At 47.5% G+C, this 15,618-nt stretch overlaps 1 protein-coding gene across 2 annotated transcripts in view; it reads left to right on the plus strand.

Moving 5' to 3' along the window:
• The window catches only part of TSNAXIP1 (translin associated factor X interacting protein 1), a 485,291-nt gene extending 469,673 nt beyond the window's left edge, over positions 1-15,618 (plus strand). For both annotated transcript variants that reach the window (XM_063945278.1, XM_063945277.1), the window contains 2 exons: positions 14,169-14,272; positions 15,273-15,618. In XM_063945278.1, coding sequence (XP_063801348.1) covers positions 14,169-14,272; positions 15,273-15,516 — 348 coding nt within the window. In that variant the 3' untranslated portion in view covers positions 15,517-15,618. The remainder of the gene's footprint in view (positions 1-14,168; positions 14,273-15,272) is intronic.

A 15,618-nucleotide genomic window follows, 5' to 3' on the forward strand; every position in this document is an offset into this window, starting at 1 on the left:
CAAAAAATGGAGGAAACGACCCAAGTGAAACTCCTCCGCAGGAGCTGTTTTGGTTTCACACCACGACACATATTTTCTCCAAATACGGTGATAATGTTTCGCCGTGACCTCCTTTCTAGCCTTAAGGAGAGTGGGGATGACTTCCCGGGAATACCTTTACGAGTCAGGATTTGGCGTTTAACCTCCACGCCGTCAAACGCAGCCGCAGTAAGTCCGGAAACACGCATGGCCCCTGCAGTAACAGGTCCTCTCTGTGAGGAAGCGGCCGAGGATCTTCTATGAGCAGTTCCTGAAGATCCGGATACCAGGCCCTCCGTGGCCAATCTGGAACGATGAGAATTGCCTGAACCCCTGTTCGTCTTATGATCCTTAACACTCTTGGAATGAGAGGAAGTGGGGGGAACACATACACCGACTGAAACACCCACGGAGTTACCAGGGTTTCCACTGCACTGGCTTGGGGGTCCCTTGACCTGGAACAATACCTTGGAAGCTCCTTGTTGAGGCGAGACACCATCATGTCTATTTGCGGAATTCCCCAACGCCTTGTCACTTCTGCAAATACCTCTTGATAAAGGGTCCACTCTCCTGGATGGAGATCATGTCTGCTGAGGAACTCTGCTTCCCAGTTGTCCACGCCCGGTAGGAAGACTGCTGACAGAGCGCTCACGTGCTGTTCCGCCCAGCGGAGAACTCTTGTGGCCTCCGCCATTGCCGCCCTGCTCTTTGTTCCGCCCTGGCAGTTTACGTATGCCACCGCTGTTATGTTGTCCGACTGGATCAGGACAGGTGGACCTTGAAGAAGGTTCTTTGCTTGCAGAAGGCCGTTGTAAATGGCTCTTAACTCCTGAATATTTATGTGGAAACAAGATTCCTGGCTTGACCATTTTCCCTGGAAACTTCTTCCTTGTGTGACTGCACCCCAGCCTCGGAGACTTGCATCTGTGGTCAGCAGGACCCAATCCTGGATTCCGAACCTGCGTCCCTCTAGAAGGTGAGAACTTTGCAGCCACCACAGGAGAGAAATTCTGGTCCTGGAAGATAGACTTATTTTCCGGTGCATGTGCAGGTGAGACCCGGACCATTTGTTCAGCAGATCCCACTGAAACTAGAGATGAGCGCCGGAAATTTTTCGGGTTTTGTGTTTTGGTTTTGGGTTCGGTTCCGCGGCCGTGTTTTGGGTTCGACCGCGTTTTGGCAAAACCTCACCGAATTTTTTTTGTCGGATTCGGGTGTGTTTTGGATTCGGGTGTTTTTTTAAAAAAACCCTAAAAAACAGCTTAAATCATAGAATTTGGGGGTAATTTTGATCCCAAAGTATTATTAACCTCAAAAAACATAATTTACACTCATTTTCAGCCTATTCTGAACACATCACACCTCACAATATTATTTTTAGTCCTAAAATTTGCACCGAGGTCGCTGTGTGAGTAAGATAAGCGACCCTAGTGGCCGACACAAACACCGGGCCCATCTAGGAGTGGCACTGCAGTGTCACGCAGGATGGCCCTTCCAAAAAACCCTCCCCAAACAGCACATGACGCAAAGAAAAAAAGAGGCGCAATGAGGTAGCTGACTGTGTGAGTAAGATTAGCGACCCTAGTGGCCGACACAAACACCGGGCACATCTAGGAGTGGCACTGCAGTGTCACGCAGGATGTCCCTTCCAAAAAACCCTCCCCAAACAGCACATGACGCAAAGAAAAAAAGAGGCGCAATGAGGTAGCTGTGTGAGTAAGATTAGCGACCCTAGTGGCCGACACAAACACCGGGCCCATCTAGGAGTGGCACTGCAGTGTCACGCAGGATGTCCCTTCCAAAAAACCCTCCCCAATCAGCACATGATGCAAAGAAAAAGAAAAGAAAAAAGAGGTGCAAGATGGAATTATCCTTGGGCCCTCCCACCCACCCTTATGTTGTATAAACAAAACAGGACATGCACACTTTAACCAACCCATCATTTCAGTGACAGGGTCTGCCACACGACTGTGACTGATATGACGGGTTGGTTTGGACCCCCCCCAAAAAAGAAGCAATTAATCTCTCCTTGCACAAACTGGCTCTACAGAGGCAAGATGTCCACCTCATCTTCACCCTCCGATATATCACCGTGTACATCCCCCTCCTCACAGATTATCAATTCGTCCCCACTGGAATCCACCATCTCAGCTCCCTGTGTACTTTGTGGAGGCAATTGCTGCTGGTCAATGTCTCCGCGGAGGAATTGATTATAATTCATTTTAATGAACATCATCTTCTCCACATTTTCTGGATGTAACCTCGTACGCCGATTGCTGACAAGGTGAGCGGCGGCACTAAACACTCTTTCGGAGTACACACTTGTGGGAGGGCAACTTAGGTAGAATAAAGCCAGTTTGTGCAAGGGCCTCCAAATTGCCTCTTTTTCCTGCCAGTATAAGTACGGACTGTGTGACGTGCCTACTTGGATGCGGTCACTCATATAATCCTCCACCATTCTATCAATGTTGAGAGAATCATATGCAGTGACAGTAGACGACATGTCCGTAATCGTTGTCAGGTCCTTCAGTCCGGACCAGATGTCAGCATCAGCAGTCGCTCCAGACTGCCCTGCATCACCGCCAGCGGGTGGGCTCGGAATTCTGAGCCTTTTCCTCGCACCCCCAGTTGCGGGAGAATGTGAAGGAGGAGATGTTGACAGGTCGCGTTCCGCTTGACTTGACAATTTTGTCACCAGCAGGTCTTTCAACCCCAGCAGACCTGTGTCTGCCGGAAAGAGAGATCCAAGGTAGGCTTTAAATCTAGGATCGAGCACGGTGGCCAAAATGTAGTGCTCTGATTTCAACAGATTGACCACCCGTGAATCCTTGTTAAGCGAATTAAGGGCTGCATCCACAAGTCCCACATGCCTAGCGGAATCGCTCCGTGTTAGCTCCTTCTTCAATGCCTCCAGCTTCTTCTGCAAAAGCCTGATGAGGGGAATGACCTGACTCAGGCTGGCAGTGTCTGAACTGACTTCACGTGTGGCAAGTTCAAAGGGCATCAGAACCTTGCACAACGTTGAAATCATTCTCCACTGCACTTGAGACAGGTGCATTCCATCTCCTATATCGTGCTCAATTGTATAGGCTTGAATGGCCTTTTGCTGCTCCTCCAACCTCTGAAGCATATAGAGGGTTGAATTCCACCTCGTTACCACTTCTTGCTTCAGATGATGGCAGGGCAGGTTCAGTAGTTTTTGGTGGTGCTCCAGTCTTCTGTACGTGGTGCCTGTACGCCGAAAGTGTCCCGCAATTTTTCTGGCCACCGACAGCATCTCTTGCACGCCCCTGTCGTTTTTTAAAAAATTCTGCACCACCAAATTCAAGGTATGTGCAAAACATGGGACGTGCTGGAATTTGCCCATATTTAATGCACACACAATATTGCTGGCGTTGTCCGATGCCACAAATCCACAGGAGAGTCCAATTGGGGTAAGCCATTCCGCGATGATCTTCCTCAGTTGCCGTAAGAGGTTTTCAGCTGTGTGCGTATTCTGGAAAGCGGTGATACAAAGCGTAGCCTGCCTAGGAAAGAGTTGGCGTTTGCGAGATGCTGCTACTGGTGCCGCCGCTGCTGTTCTTGCGGCGGGAGTCCATACATCTACCCAGTGGGCTGTCACAGTCATATAGTCCTGACCCTGCCCTGCTCCACTTGTCCACATGTCCGTGGTTAAGTGGACATTGGGTACAACTGCATTTTTTAGGACACTGGTGAGTCTTTTTCTGACGTCCGTGTACATTCTCGGTATCGCCTGCCTAGAGAAGTGGAACCTAGATGGTATTTGGTAACGGGGGCACACTGCCTCAATAAATTGTCTAGTTCCCTGTGAACTAACGGCGGATACCGGACGCACGTCTAACACCAACATAGTTGTCAAGGACTCAGTTATCCGCTTTGCAGTAGGATGACTGCTGTGATATTTCATCTTCCTCGCAAAGGACTGTTGAACAGTCAATTGCTTACTGGAAGTAGTACAAGTGGGCTTACGACTTCCCCTCTGGGATGACCATCGACTCCCAGCGGCAACAACAGCAGCGCCAGCAGCAGTAGGCGTTACACGCAAGGATGCATCGGAGGAATCCCAGGCAGGAAAGGACTCGTCAGACTTGCCAGTGACATGGCCTGCAGGACTATTGGCATTCCTGGGGAAGGAGGAAATTGACACTGAGGGAGTTGGTGGGGTGGTTTGCGTGAGCTTGGTTACAAGAGGAAGGGATTTACTGGTCAGTGGACTGCTTCCGCTGTCACCCAAAGTTTTTGAACTTGTCACTGACTTATTATGAATGCGCTGCAGGTGACGTATAAGGGAGGATGTTCCGAGGTGGTTAACGTCCTTACCCCTACTTATTACAGCTTGACAAAGGGAACACACGGCTTGACACCTGTTGTCCGCATTTCTGGTGAAATACCTCCACACCGAAGAGCTGATTTTTTTGGTATTTTCACCTGGCATGTCAACGGCCATATTCCTCCCACGGACAACAGGTGTCTCCCCGGGTGCCTGACTTAAACAAACCACCTCACCATCAGAATCCTCCTGGTCAATTTCCTCCCCAGCGCCAGCAACACCCATATCCTCCTCATCCTGGTGTACTTCAACACTGACATCTTCAATCTGACTATCAGGAACTGGACTGCGGGTGCTCCTTCCAGCACTTGCAGGGGGCATGCAAATAGTGGAAGGCGCATGCTCTTCACGTCCAGTGTTGGGAAGGTCAGGCATCGCAAACGACACAATTGGACTCTCCTTGTGGATTTGGGATTTCAAAGAACGCACAGTTCTTTGCGGTGCTTTTGCCAGCTTGAGTCTTTTCAGTTTTCTAGCGAGAGGCTGAGTGCTTCCATCCTCATGTGAAGCTGAACCACTAGCCATGAACATAGGCCAGGGCCTCAGCCGTTCCTTGCCACTCCGTGTGGTAAATGGCATATTGGCAAGTTTACGCTTCTCCTCCGACAATTTTATTTTAGGTTTTGGAGTCCTTTTTTTTCTGATATTTGGTGTTTTGGATTTGACATGCTCTGTACTATGACATTGGGCATCGGCCTTGGCAGACGACGTTGCTGGCATTTCATCGTCTCGGCCATGACTAGTGGCAGCAGCTTCAGCACGAGGTGGAAGTGGATCTTGATCTTTCCCTAATTTTGGAACCTCAACTTTTTTGTTCTCCATATTTTATAGGCAGAACTAAAAGGCACCTCAGGTAAACAATGGAGATGGATGGATTGGATACTAGTATACAATTATGGACGGACTGCCACGGTTAGGTGGTATAAAAAAACCACGGTTAGGTGGTATATATTATAATAATAATACAATTATGGATGGACGGACTGCCTGCCGACTGCCGACACAGAGGTAGCCACAGCCGTGAACTACCGCACTGTACACTGGTTGATAAAGAGATAGTAGTATACTCGTAACAACTAGTATGACACTATGACGACGGTATAAAGAATGAAAAAAAAACCACGGTTAGGTGGTATATATTATAATAATAATACAATTATGGATGGACGGACTGCCTGCCGACTGCCGACACAGAGGTAGCCACAGCCGTGAACTACCGCACTGTACACTGGTTGATAAAGAGATAGTAGTATACTCGTAACAACTAGTATGACACTATGACGACGGTATAAAGAATGCAAAAAAAACCACAGTTAGGTGGTATATATTATAATAATAATACAATTATGGATGGACGGACTGCCTGCCGACTGCCGACACAGAGGTAGCCACAGCCGTGAACTACCGCACTGTACACTGGTTGATAAAGAGATAGTAGTATACTCGTAACAACTAGTATGACACTATGACGGTATAAAGAATGAAAAAAAAACCACGGTTAGGTGGTATATATTATAATAAGAATACAATTATGGATGGACGGACTGCCTGCCGACTGCCGACACAGAGGTAGCCACAGCCGTGAACTACCGCACTGTACACTGGTTGATAAAGAGATAGTAGTATACTCGTAACAATTAGGATGACACTATGACGGTATAAAGAATGAAAAAAAAACCACGGTTAGGTGGTAGGTATATAATAATAAATAATACAATTCTGGTCGGACGGACTGCCTGCCGTGTGCCGACACAGAGGTAGCCACAGCCGTGAACTACCGCACTGTACACTGGTTGATAAAGAGATAGTAGTATACTCGTAACAATTAGGATGACACTATGACGGTATAAAGAATGAAAAAAAAACCACGGTTAGGTGGTAGGTATATAATAATAAATAATACAATTCTGGTCGGACGGACTGCCTGCCGTGTGCCGACACAGAGGTAGCCACAGCCGTGAACTACCGCACTGTACACTGGTTGATAAAGAGATAGTAGTATACTCGTAACAATTAGGATGACACTATGACGGTATAAAGAATGAAAAAAAAACCACGGTTAGGTGGTAGGTATATAATAATAAATAATACAATTCTGGTCGGACGGACTGCCTGCCGTGTGCCGACACAGAGGTAGCCACAGCCGTGAACTACCGCACTGTACACTGGTTGATAAAGAGATAGTAGTATACTCGTAACAATTAGGATGACACTATGACGGTATAAAGAATGAAAAAAAAACCACGGTTAGGTGGTAGGTATATAATAATAAATAATACAATTCTGGTCGGACGGACTGCCTGCCGTGTGCCGACACAGAGGTAGCCACAGCCGTGAACTACCGCACTGTACACTGGTTGATAAAGAGATAGTAGTATACTCGTAACAATTAGGATGACACTATGACGGTATAAAGAATGAAAAAAAAACCACGGTTAGGTGGTAGGTATATAATAATAAATAATACAATTCTGGTCGGACGGACTGCCTGCCGTGTGCCGACACAGAGGTAGCCACAGCCGTGAACTACCGCACTGTACACTGGTTGATAAAGAGATAGTAGTATACTCGTAACAATTAGGATGACACTATGACGGTATAAAGAATGAAAAAAAAACCACGGTTAGGTGGTAGGTATATAATAATAAATAATACAATTCTGGTCGGACGGACTGCCTGCCGTGTGCCGACACAGAGGTAGCCACAGCCGTGAACTACCGCACTGTACTGTGTCTGCTGCTAATATAGACTGGTTGATATTTAAAGAGATATTAGTAGTATACAACAATACTATACTGGTGGTCAGGCACTGGTCACCACTCCTGCAGCAAAAGTGTGCACTGTTAATTAATATAATTGTACTCCTGGCTCCTGCTAACAACCTGCAGTGCTCCCCAGTCTCCCCCACAATTAATTATAAGCTTTTAATTTATACATTGATGACTGTGCAGCACACTGGGCTGAGCTGAGTGCACACAGACTGAGTCACACTGTGTGACTGACTGTGCTGTGTATCGTTTTTTTTTTCAGGCAGAGAACGGATATAGCAGAGAGAAGTGAACGGATATATTATATTAAATAAAAGTTAACTAGCAACTGCACTGGTCACTGACTGTGGTAAACTAACTCTGTCTGCGACTCTGCACAATCTCTCTCTATCTAATCTATCTATCTCTATTCTAATGGAGAGGACGCCAGACACGTCCTCTCCCTATCAATCTCAATGCACGAGTGAAAATGGCGGCGACGCGCGGCTCCTTATATAGAATCCGAGTCTCGCGATAGAATCCGAGCCTCGCGAGAATCCGACAGCGTCATGATGACGTTCGGGCGCGCTCGGGTTAACCGAGCAAGGCGGGAAGATCCGAGTCGCTCGGACCCGTGGAAAAAAAAGTGAAGTTCGTGCGGGTTCGGATTCAAAGAAACCGAACCCGCTCATCTCTAACTGAAACACCCGGGCATGAAACCTGCCAAACGGAATGGCTTCGTAAGCCGCAACCATCTTCCCTAGCACTCGAGTGCATTGATGAATCGACACTCTTGCTGGTTTCAGAATCTCCCTGACCATGGTCTGTGTTTCCAGAGCTTTTTCAGCCGGAAGAAACACTCTCTGTAGTTCCGTGTCTAGGATCATGCCCATGAAGGGCAGCCGAGTTGTTGGGCTCAACTGAGACTTTGGCAAATTTAGAATCCAACCATGATGTTGCAGAACCGTCAGGGAGAGTTCCACATTTCTTAGCAACTGCTCTTTTGATCTCGCCTTTATCAGGAGATCGTCCAAGTACGGGATAATTGTGACACCCTGCTTGCGTAGGAGTACCATCATTTCCGCCATCACCTTGGTGAAGAACCTCGGGGCCGTGGAAAGCCCAAACGGCAACGTCTGAAATTGGTAATGACAATCCTGCACCGCAAATCTCAGGAAGGCCTGATGATGAGGAAATATCGGGACGTGTAAGTAGGCATCTTTTATGTCGACTGACGCCATAAAATCCCCCCCTTCTAGGCTGGAGATCACAGCTCGAAGAGATTCCATCTTGAACTTGAAAGTTTTCAAGTACGGATTGCGGGATTTTAGGTTCAGAATCGGTCTGACCGAGCCGTCCGGCTTTGGCGCGACAAAGAGGCTTGAAAAGAACCCTTCCCCCCGTTGGGACGGGGGAACCGGGACAATGACCCTCTGTTGACACAGCTTTTGTATCGCAGCATTTACTACTTCTCTTTCTGGAAGAGAAACTGGCAAGGCTGATTTGAAAAAGCGGAGGGGGGGCATCTCCTGAAACTCCAGTTTGTACCCCTGCGACACTATGTCTAAGACCCAAGAATCCAGGCCCGATTGAAACCAGACCTGACTGAAGATTCGTAGACGGCCCCCCGCCGGCACAGACTCCCGCAGGGGAACCCCGAGCATCATGCGGTGGACTTGGCAGAGGCGGGGGAGGACTTTTGGTCCTGGGCGCCAGACACGGCAGGCAACCTTTTCCCCCTTCCTCTACCCTTTGAAGCGAGGAAGGACGAGCCCTTTCCTTTTTTGTATTTATTAGGCCGAAAGGACTGCATCTGATAATGGGGTGCCTTTTTCTGTTGTGTGGGAACATAAGGAAGAAAAGATGACTTACCCGCAGTAGCGGTAGACACCAGGTCAGCAAGGCCGTCACCAAACAAGACACTACCTTTAAAAAGGGAGAGCTTCCATATCTTTCTTGGAGTCGGCATCAGCAGTCCATTGATGAATCCACAGCTCCCTCCTGGCCGAGACCGCCATGGCATTGGCCCTTGATCCCAAGAGGCCAATATCCCTCGCCGCATCCTTTAGGTAATCTGCAGCGTCCCTGATATAACCAAGAGTCAAAAGAATGTTATCCTTATCATGTCAGGTGCTAAATTATCAGCCCACTTAGTAGTAGCACTACTCACCCATGCCAACGCCACAGCAGGCCTGAGGAATGCACCAGTAGTAACTAAAATGGCCTTCAATGTCGTCTCCTGCTTGCGATCCGCCGGATCCTTGAGGGCAGCCGTGTCAGGAGACGGAAGCGCCACCTTTTTGGACAGTCGGGACAGAGCCTTGTCCACATTGGGAGACGACTCCCGTTTCTCCCTGTCGTCAGAGGGGAAAGGATATGCCATAAAAATTCTCTTGGGAATCTGCCACCTTTTGTCAGGCGACTCCCAAGCCTTTTCACAAAGAGCGTTCAGTTCATGAGAGGGGGGAAATGTCACCTCAGGCTTTTTTCCCTTATACAAACAAACCCTCGTATCTGGAACAGCAGGCACTTCAGAAATATGTAAAACATCTTTAATAGCCACAATCATGTACTGAATACGCTTAACCAATTTCGGATGTAAACTGGCCTCATTGAAGTCGACACTGGAATCAGAGTCTGTGTCGGTATCCGTATCGGTTATCTGGGTAAACAAACGTTTTTGAGACCCTGAGGGGGCCTGTACCTGAAACAAAGCGTCCTCCATAGACAGGGCCAGAGCAAGGTCTCTGAGCACCCTAGGCAAAGCTTCAGCCTAGCACCCCCTAACCTGCAAACCCCACCACCACTACCACCACCTCCTGGAGGGGAGATGCAGGTGGGCTGGAGTGGATTGCATCAAGATACATATACAGAGAAAAGGGAAAACACTTTTAAAGTGATAAAGTATATTGTAAAGAGAGTAAAAAAAACTGTGACTCTGTTCACAATTTACTTTCAAAGTGCTTGGAGCGCTGTCTATTCTTTATATACTGTATATAGGGTCTAGTGGGGGTATTTAATTGGGGTTGGGTACGGAATGCCGCTGGTCAGAATACCGACAGCGGCATTCCCACCACTATAATATAATACCAACATCTTGAATTAAATTAATTAACCTTACCCTTTACCCTTACCCTCCCTCTCCGCAGCCTAACCCTAACCCTCCCTGTTATGCTAAAATTCAGGATGGCAGCTGTCAGTATTCCGGCGTCATATATTTGTATGCTCCTTATTGTGTTCCCTCTCCCCATCTGTCAGTTCATTACTGACCCGCATACAGAGACATCCTTCTGGTTTTTGCTAGATTAATTCAGTAGTGCCCTCCAGTGGCCAGCGCCCCTAGGCAGCCGCCTAAAGCTGCCTAATGGTAGAGCCGGCCCTGTCCATAGATTTTCTCCACGTTCGTGTCTGAGAATCAGATTTATCTAGCCTCTTAGACAATCATGCCACATTTGCATTCAATGTACTCAACATATTCACCCAATCAGCAGTCGGCTGTGCCGACAGAGTCATTCATAAATCCTTCTCCGCGCTCCCAGTAACTTCCTCCGGGGAGGAACACTCAGCCTCAGACATGTTGACACGCGGTACCGACACACCCACACTCACACTGGCCAAAGGGGACAGACCCACAGGGAAGCCTGCAGAGAGAATACAGAGGGAGTATGCCAGCTCACACCCCAGCGTCCATATACTACTAAATAAATAATATATGATGGCTGCTCTGTAAATATATAGCACCAAATGCCTGTGCCCCCCCCCCCCCCCCTGTTTTGCTCCCTTGTACTTGTAAGGAGAGTGGAGGTCCGGGCCAGCGCCTCTGCATGCACCGTGAAGAGATAAAAAGGCGCTGGTAAGCTGTGCAGCTAAGCCCCGCCCCTTCCCAGCGTGCTGTAGTCCCGCTTAAATTTGAATTCTTATACTGGCGGGGGTCTCGTACATAGTGCCCGGGCACCGAATATGCGTTTTTTGCTAGTAAAAACAACCTCAGTAACTTGCTGCCCAGGGCGCTCCCCCCCAGCGCCCTGCACCGTGAGTGCCGTTGGTGTGTGTGTGGGAGCATGGAGCGCAGCGCGACCGCTGCGCTGTACCTCCGTTACTGAAGTCTTCTGCCGTCACTGAAGTCTTCTGCCTTCTGCATACTCACCTGGCTTCTTTCTTCTGGTTTCTGTTAGGGGGGTGACGGCGCGGCTCCGGGAACAAGCAGCTAGGCGCACCAAGTGATCGAACCCTCTGGAGCTAATGGTGTCCAGTAGCCTAAGTAGCAGAGCCCTTAACTCAGAAGAAGTAGGTCTGACTTCTCTCCCCTCAGTTCCACGAAGCACGGAGCCTGTAGCCAGCAGGTCTCCCTGAAAATAAAAAAGCCTAACAAAGTCTTTCCAGAGAAACTCAGTAGAGCTCCCCTAGTGTGTTTCCAGTCTCTCCTGGGCACAGAATCTAACTGAGGTCTGGAGGATGGGCATAGAGGGAGGAGCCAGTTCACACCCAGTAAAAGTCTTATAGTGTGTCCATGTCTCCTGCGGATCCTGTCTATACCCCATGGTCCTTTTGGAGTCCCCAGCATCCTCTAGGACGTAAGAGAAAGTCAAGGAGGCTTTCTTATTGTCTGTAAAGTAAGCCTCCTCGACCTGCTCAGGTGCTTTGTCAGTAATGTGTAACACATCCCTAATGGGATCCGGTCTCTAGTGTCGACAGTAACTAGGTCGGTCGACAGTAACTAGGTCGACAGGTTCTAGGTCGACAGGTCAAAAGGTCGACATGAGTTTTTCACAATTTTTTTCTTTTTTTGAACCTTTTCATACTTAAGAATCCACGTGGACTACGATTGGAACGGTAATCTGTCCCGAGCGAAGCGGTAGCGAAGCAAGGCACCTTGCCCGAAGCATGGCGAGCGAAGCAAGCCATGCGAGGGGACACGGTGCACTAATTGGGGTTCCCGGTCACTCTACGAAGAAAACAACACCAAAAACTCGACCTTTTGACCTGTCGACCAAGACCATGTCGACCTAGTTAGTGTCGACCAATAGTGGTTGACCTAGACACTGTCGACCTACTTACTATCTACCTTCCATACCACACCCATCCCTAATGGCCTCAATCATGAGCTGCACCCCCTTTGCAAGGGATGCCTCACCCCCCCGCATATCCCCCTCACCGTCTCCCGTATCAGAGTTGGTATCCGTGTCGACTTACATAATTTGGGCAAGAGCACGCTTCTATATACCAGGGGAGTTTGAGGAGGCTGTGGGAACAGAACCAGACAAAACCTCTACAGACTTTCTCAAAACCTGCATTGCAGTCTCATTATGAGTTATCCTAGATGAAATCTGGGATATCATTCCCTTAAGTGAAGCCACCCACAACGGTTCGGATTCAGAAGACTCAGACATATTACATTCCTGAGTACATGGAATGGATTCCTCTGGGGAAGATACATACTCTGCAGCACAAGACAGAGTCCCTGGACATGGTAATGTGAGAAAATGTACACACACACACACACACACACACACACACACACACACACACACACACACACACACACACACACACACACACACACACACACACAGGAAAATGTCAGACACAGTTTGCCCAAGTACCTTCAGAGAGACACAGAGTTAATGTAGCCAGCACCCACTCAGCGCCCCAGTAGGCAGTTGTCATAAAAGCCTGGCGCTGACTATGCAACCTTAATAGACTACACAGTTAAAATTGTGAATAACAACTCATCCCCCCCCCCCCCCCGCTATAACTCCATGGTACCGCAAAGGATAGCTGGAGATATGTTGAGGGTCAGCGTCTCTGTGTGCTGATCTGCAGGGATAAAATGGCGCTGGTGAGCTGCTGGATCTGCTCTGAGGAGAAGCTCCGCCCCCTGTCATGACGTGTCTTCCTGCACTTTATGATTATATTGGCCTGAGGTAAATTACACAGCTGGCAGTAGAACACATTCCCTGATATCCCAGTGACCAGTTTGAAGGGTGTTGCGCCGGCTCAGGGCGCCCCTCACAACGCCGCACCATAGTACCGCTGAGCCCTCTGTAGCGCAGCCTTAACGCTGCGCTCCTACCCTGATGCAGACATTCACACCGGCTTGTCGGGTCGCTGGTAATCTACTCACAACCGACGTCTTATGGCTGTTAGGGGGTGGCGGCATGCTGGGGGAGTGTGCGGTTGCCTCAGGGGCTAGCGATCATCACCCTCAGGAGCTCAGTGTCCTGTCAGCAGAGATAGTGGTCATTAACCTCAGAGTGTTGGACACTACTCACCCCTAAGTCCCACGAAGCAGGGAGGCTGTTGCCAGCAGCCTCCCTGTGCCTAACTCTATTTAAAATAAACTAGAAAAAACTCCTATGGAGCTCCCCTAGCTGTGACCGGCTCCTCCGGGCACATTTTCTAAACGGAGTCTGGTTGGAGGGGCATAGAGGGAGTACCCAGCCCACACTAGTAAACTTTTAAAGTGACCATGGCTCCCAAGGGACCCATCTGTACCCCATGGTACTGTGGATCCCAGCATCCTCTAGGACGTAAGAGAAAAATTAAATTTACAACTTGCATCAGAGACAAAAGGCTCAAAAGTGCTGTCTGTTTTGAAATAGCCCACTCAATGGTACAAATCACATTGAACTTCTTAAATGTTTTCTCTGAAAGTAGCCTCTCCCGAGGGAAAACAAATGCTGAGATTTCTTAGGTCAAAATTCTTCACAATCTCATGGAAGGAAAACCTCTATGGCACTAACTTGAAATAGGTGATATACAGTATGTTCACATACAGGTTTTTTTTGGACATCTCAAAGTGACTCTATTGGCTGGGCTCAACCCTTACGCCCATATTCAGAAACCATGCATATACTGTACATCTGACAGTCTTTTTAAGGAATGTCAATTCCACAGTTGCTCACAGAACCAGACACGCAGGAAATAATTTGCCAAAGATGTAGTTTAAATTATGAAAAATAGAAGACTTTTATTGGTTCTACAACCTCCAAGAGTACATAGAATAAAAACAAAGTCCATAAAAACCAGTTGCTAATTTATTTATCTTGCAGGAGGAAAACGGGAGACCAAGTCATTTTATTGGGATGCTTAGGAACCAGTTTCTTGCTGAGAAAAAGCAGTACCTGAAAGAGTTGAGGAACAAGCTTGGAAACAAGTACGTGATAATAACACATTGAAATGACCTACTAGACTTCACTGAAAAAAAAAAAAAAAATATATATATATATATAAATAAAATATTGTACACTTCCATATCCAAAATGTTAAAGCATTTTTCTAGTTACAATATTCCTTCTATTTTTTTTACATTAAAACATTTACTAGATGGTCCTCTACAATAATTCTTACAATATTCAGTGCAGAAAGTAGTTTCCTTGCTCATACTACAATGCTTTAATATGCAAGGCAAATTCTAGAAATAACCAAATGCCCTTTTGCAGCTTTTAGAACTTACAGTATGTGCACATGTAGAGCACAACTCTCATTTGGGAGAGATTCAAATGCAGCTGTAAAGAGCAGTTGCTCCTATATGACACAACTACTCTGTATATTGGAGCAGATTGAAGGCCAGATATCCCAGTATACAGTATGTGGGCCTTAACAGTCTTAGTTCCGGACAAAATTGATTGGATCATTATTAGCCAGGGCTTCTGACTACATGAAAACATTATTGCCTACTCTTGAGACATATCAAGGAAATGTACAAATTTTGGGGTTGTCTCATGTATTCCCGAGAGTGCAGCATCTAAATTAGGTCACACATAGATCACATCACACCCCAGATCTGGGTGTACTATAGTATGCCGGCGGCCAGCACACCGGCGCCGGAATCCCGACCGCTGGCATACTGACAGCTGGGCGAGCGCAAATGAGCCCCTTGTGGGCACGGTGGCACGCTACGCGTGCCACGCTATATATTCTCACTCCAGGGGGGTTGTGGACCGCCAAGGAGAGAAGGTGTCGGGATTCCAGCGCCGGTATGCTGGCCATCGGGAGCCCAGCCGCTGGCAAACTGAAGACCACCCCCCAGATTTTACGGATAGCCTACATTCCTTTGAACAATGGAAATTGGGACATTCCCAAGATAAGGATTTTGAGAAGTGTATTAATATATTATGTATATATACATTTTTATTATGTATGTTTTGCTTTAGGAATGTTAAACCTGAAGAACTTAAAGCTGCATTTCTATCTGTGGATCCGACCATTGACGATCAGACCCTGGATAAGTATGTAACTCAAGCGTTTCAAGTTCCCAAAGACCAACTTGAAGAAACTAGTCCATTGTCTCCTACACTTCTATTCCGTCATTTGGCGGCAGGAGACATAAGGAGGATTGGACCTGCAGCTTTAGTGGAAGGACGGTTAAATGAGACAAAAGCAAAACTATCTTTGTGAAGAAAATCTAGGAAGAGAAAGCCCAATCCAGAACACCTACTTTAAACAACATAAAATAATTGTGACACATTTAATAAAATACAGTATATGTGAATAGTAAAA

Source organism: Pseudophryne corroboree, chromosome 11 (assembly GCF_028390025.1).
Source record: "Pseudophryne corroboree isolate aPseCor3 chromosome 11, aPseCor3.hap2, whole genome shotgun sequence".
NCBI classification, from domain to species: Eukaryota; Metazoa; Chordata; class Amphibia; order Anura; family Myobatrachidae; genus Pseudophryne; species Pseudophryne corroboree.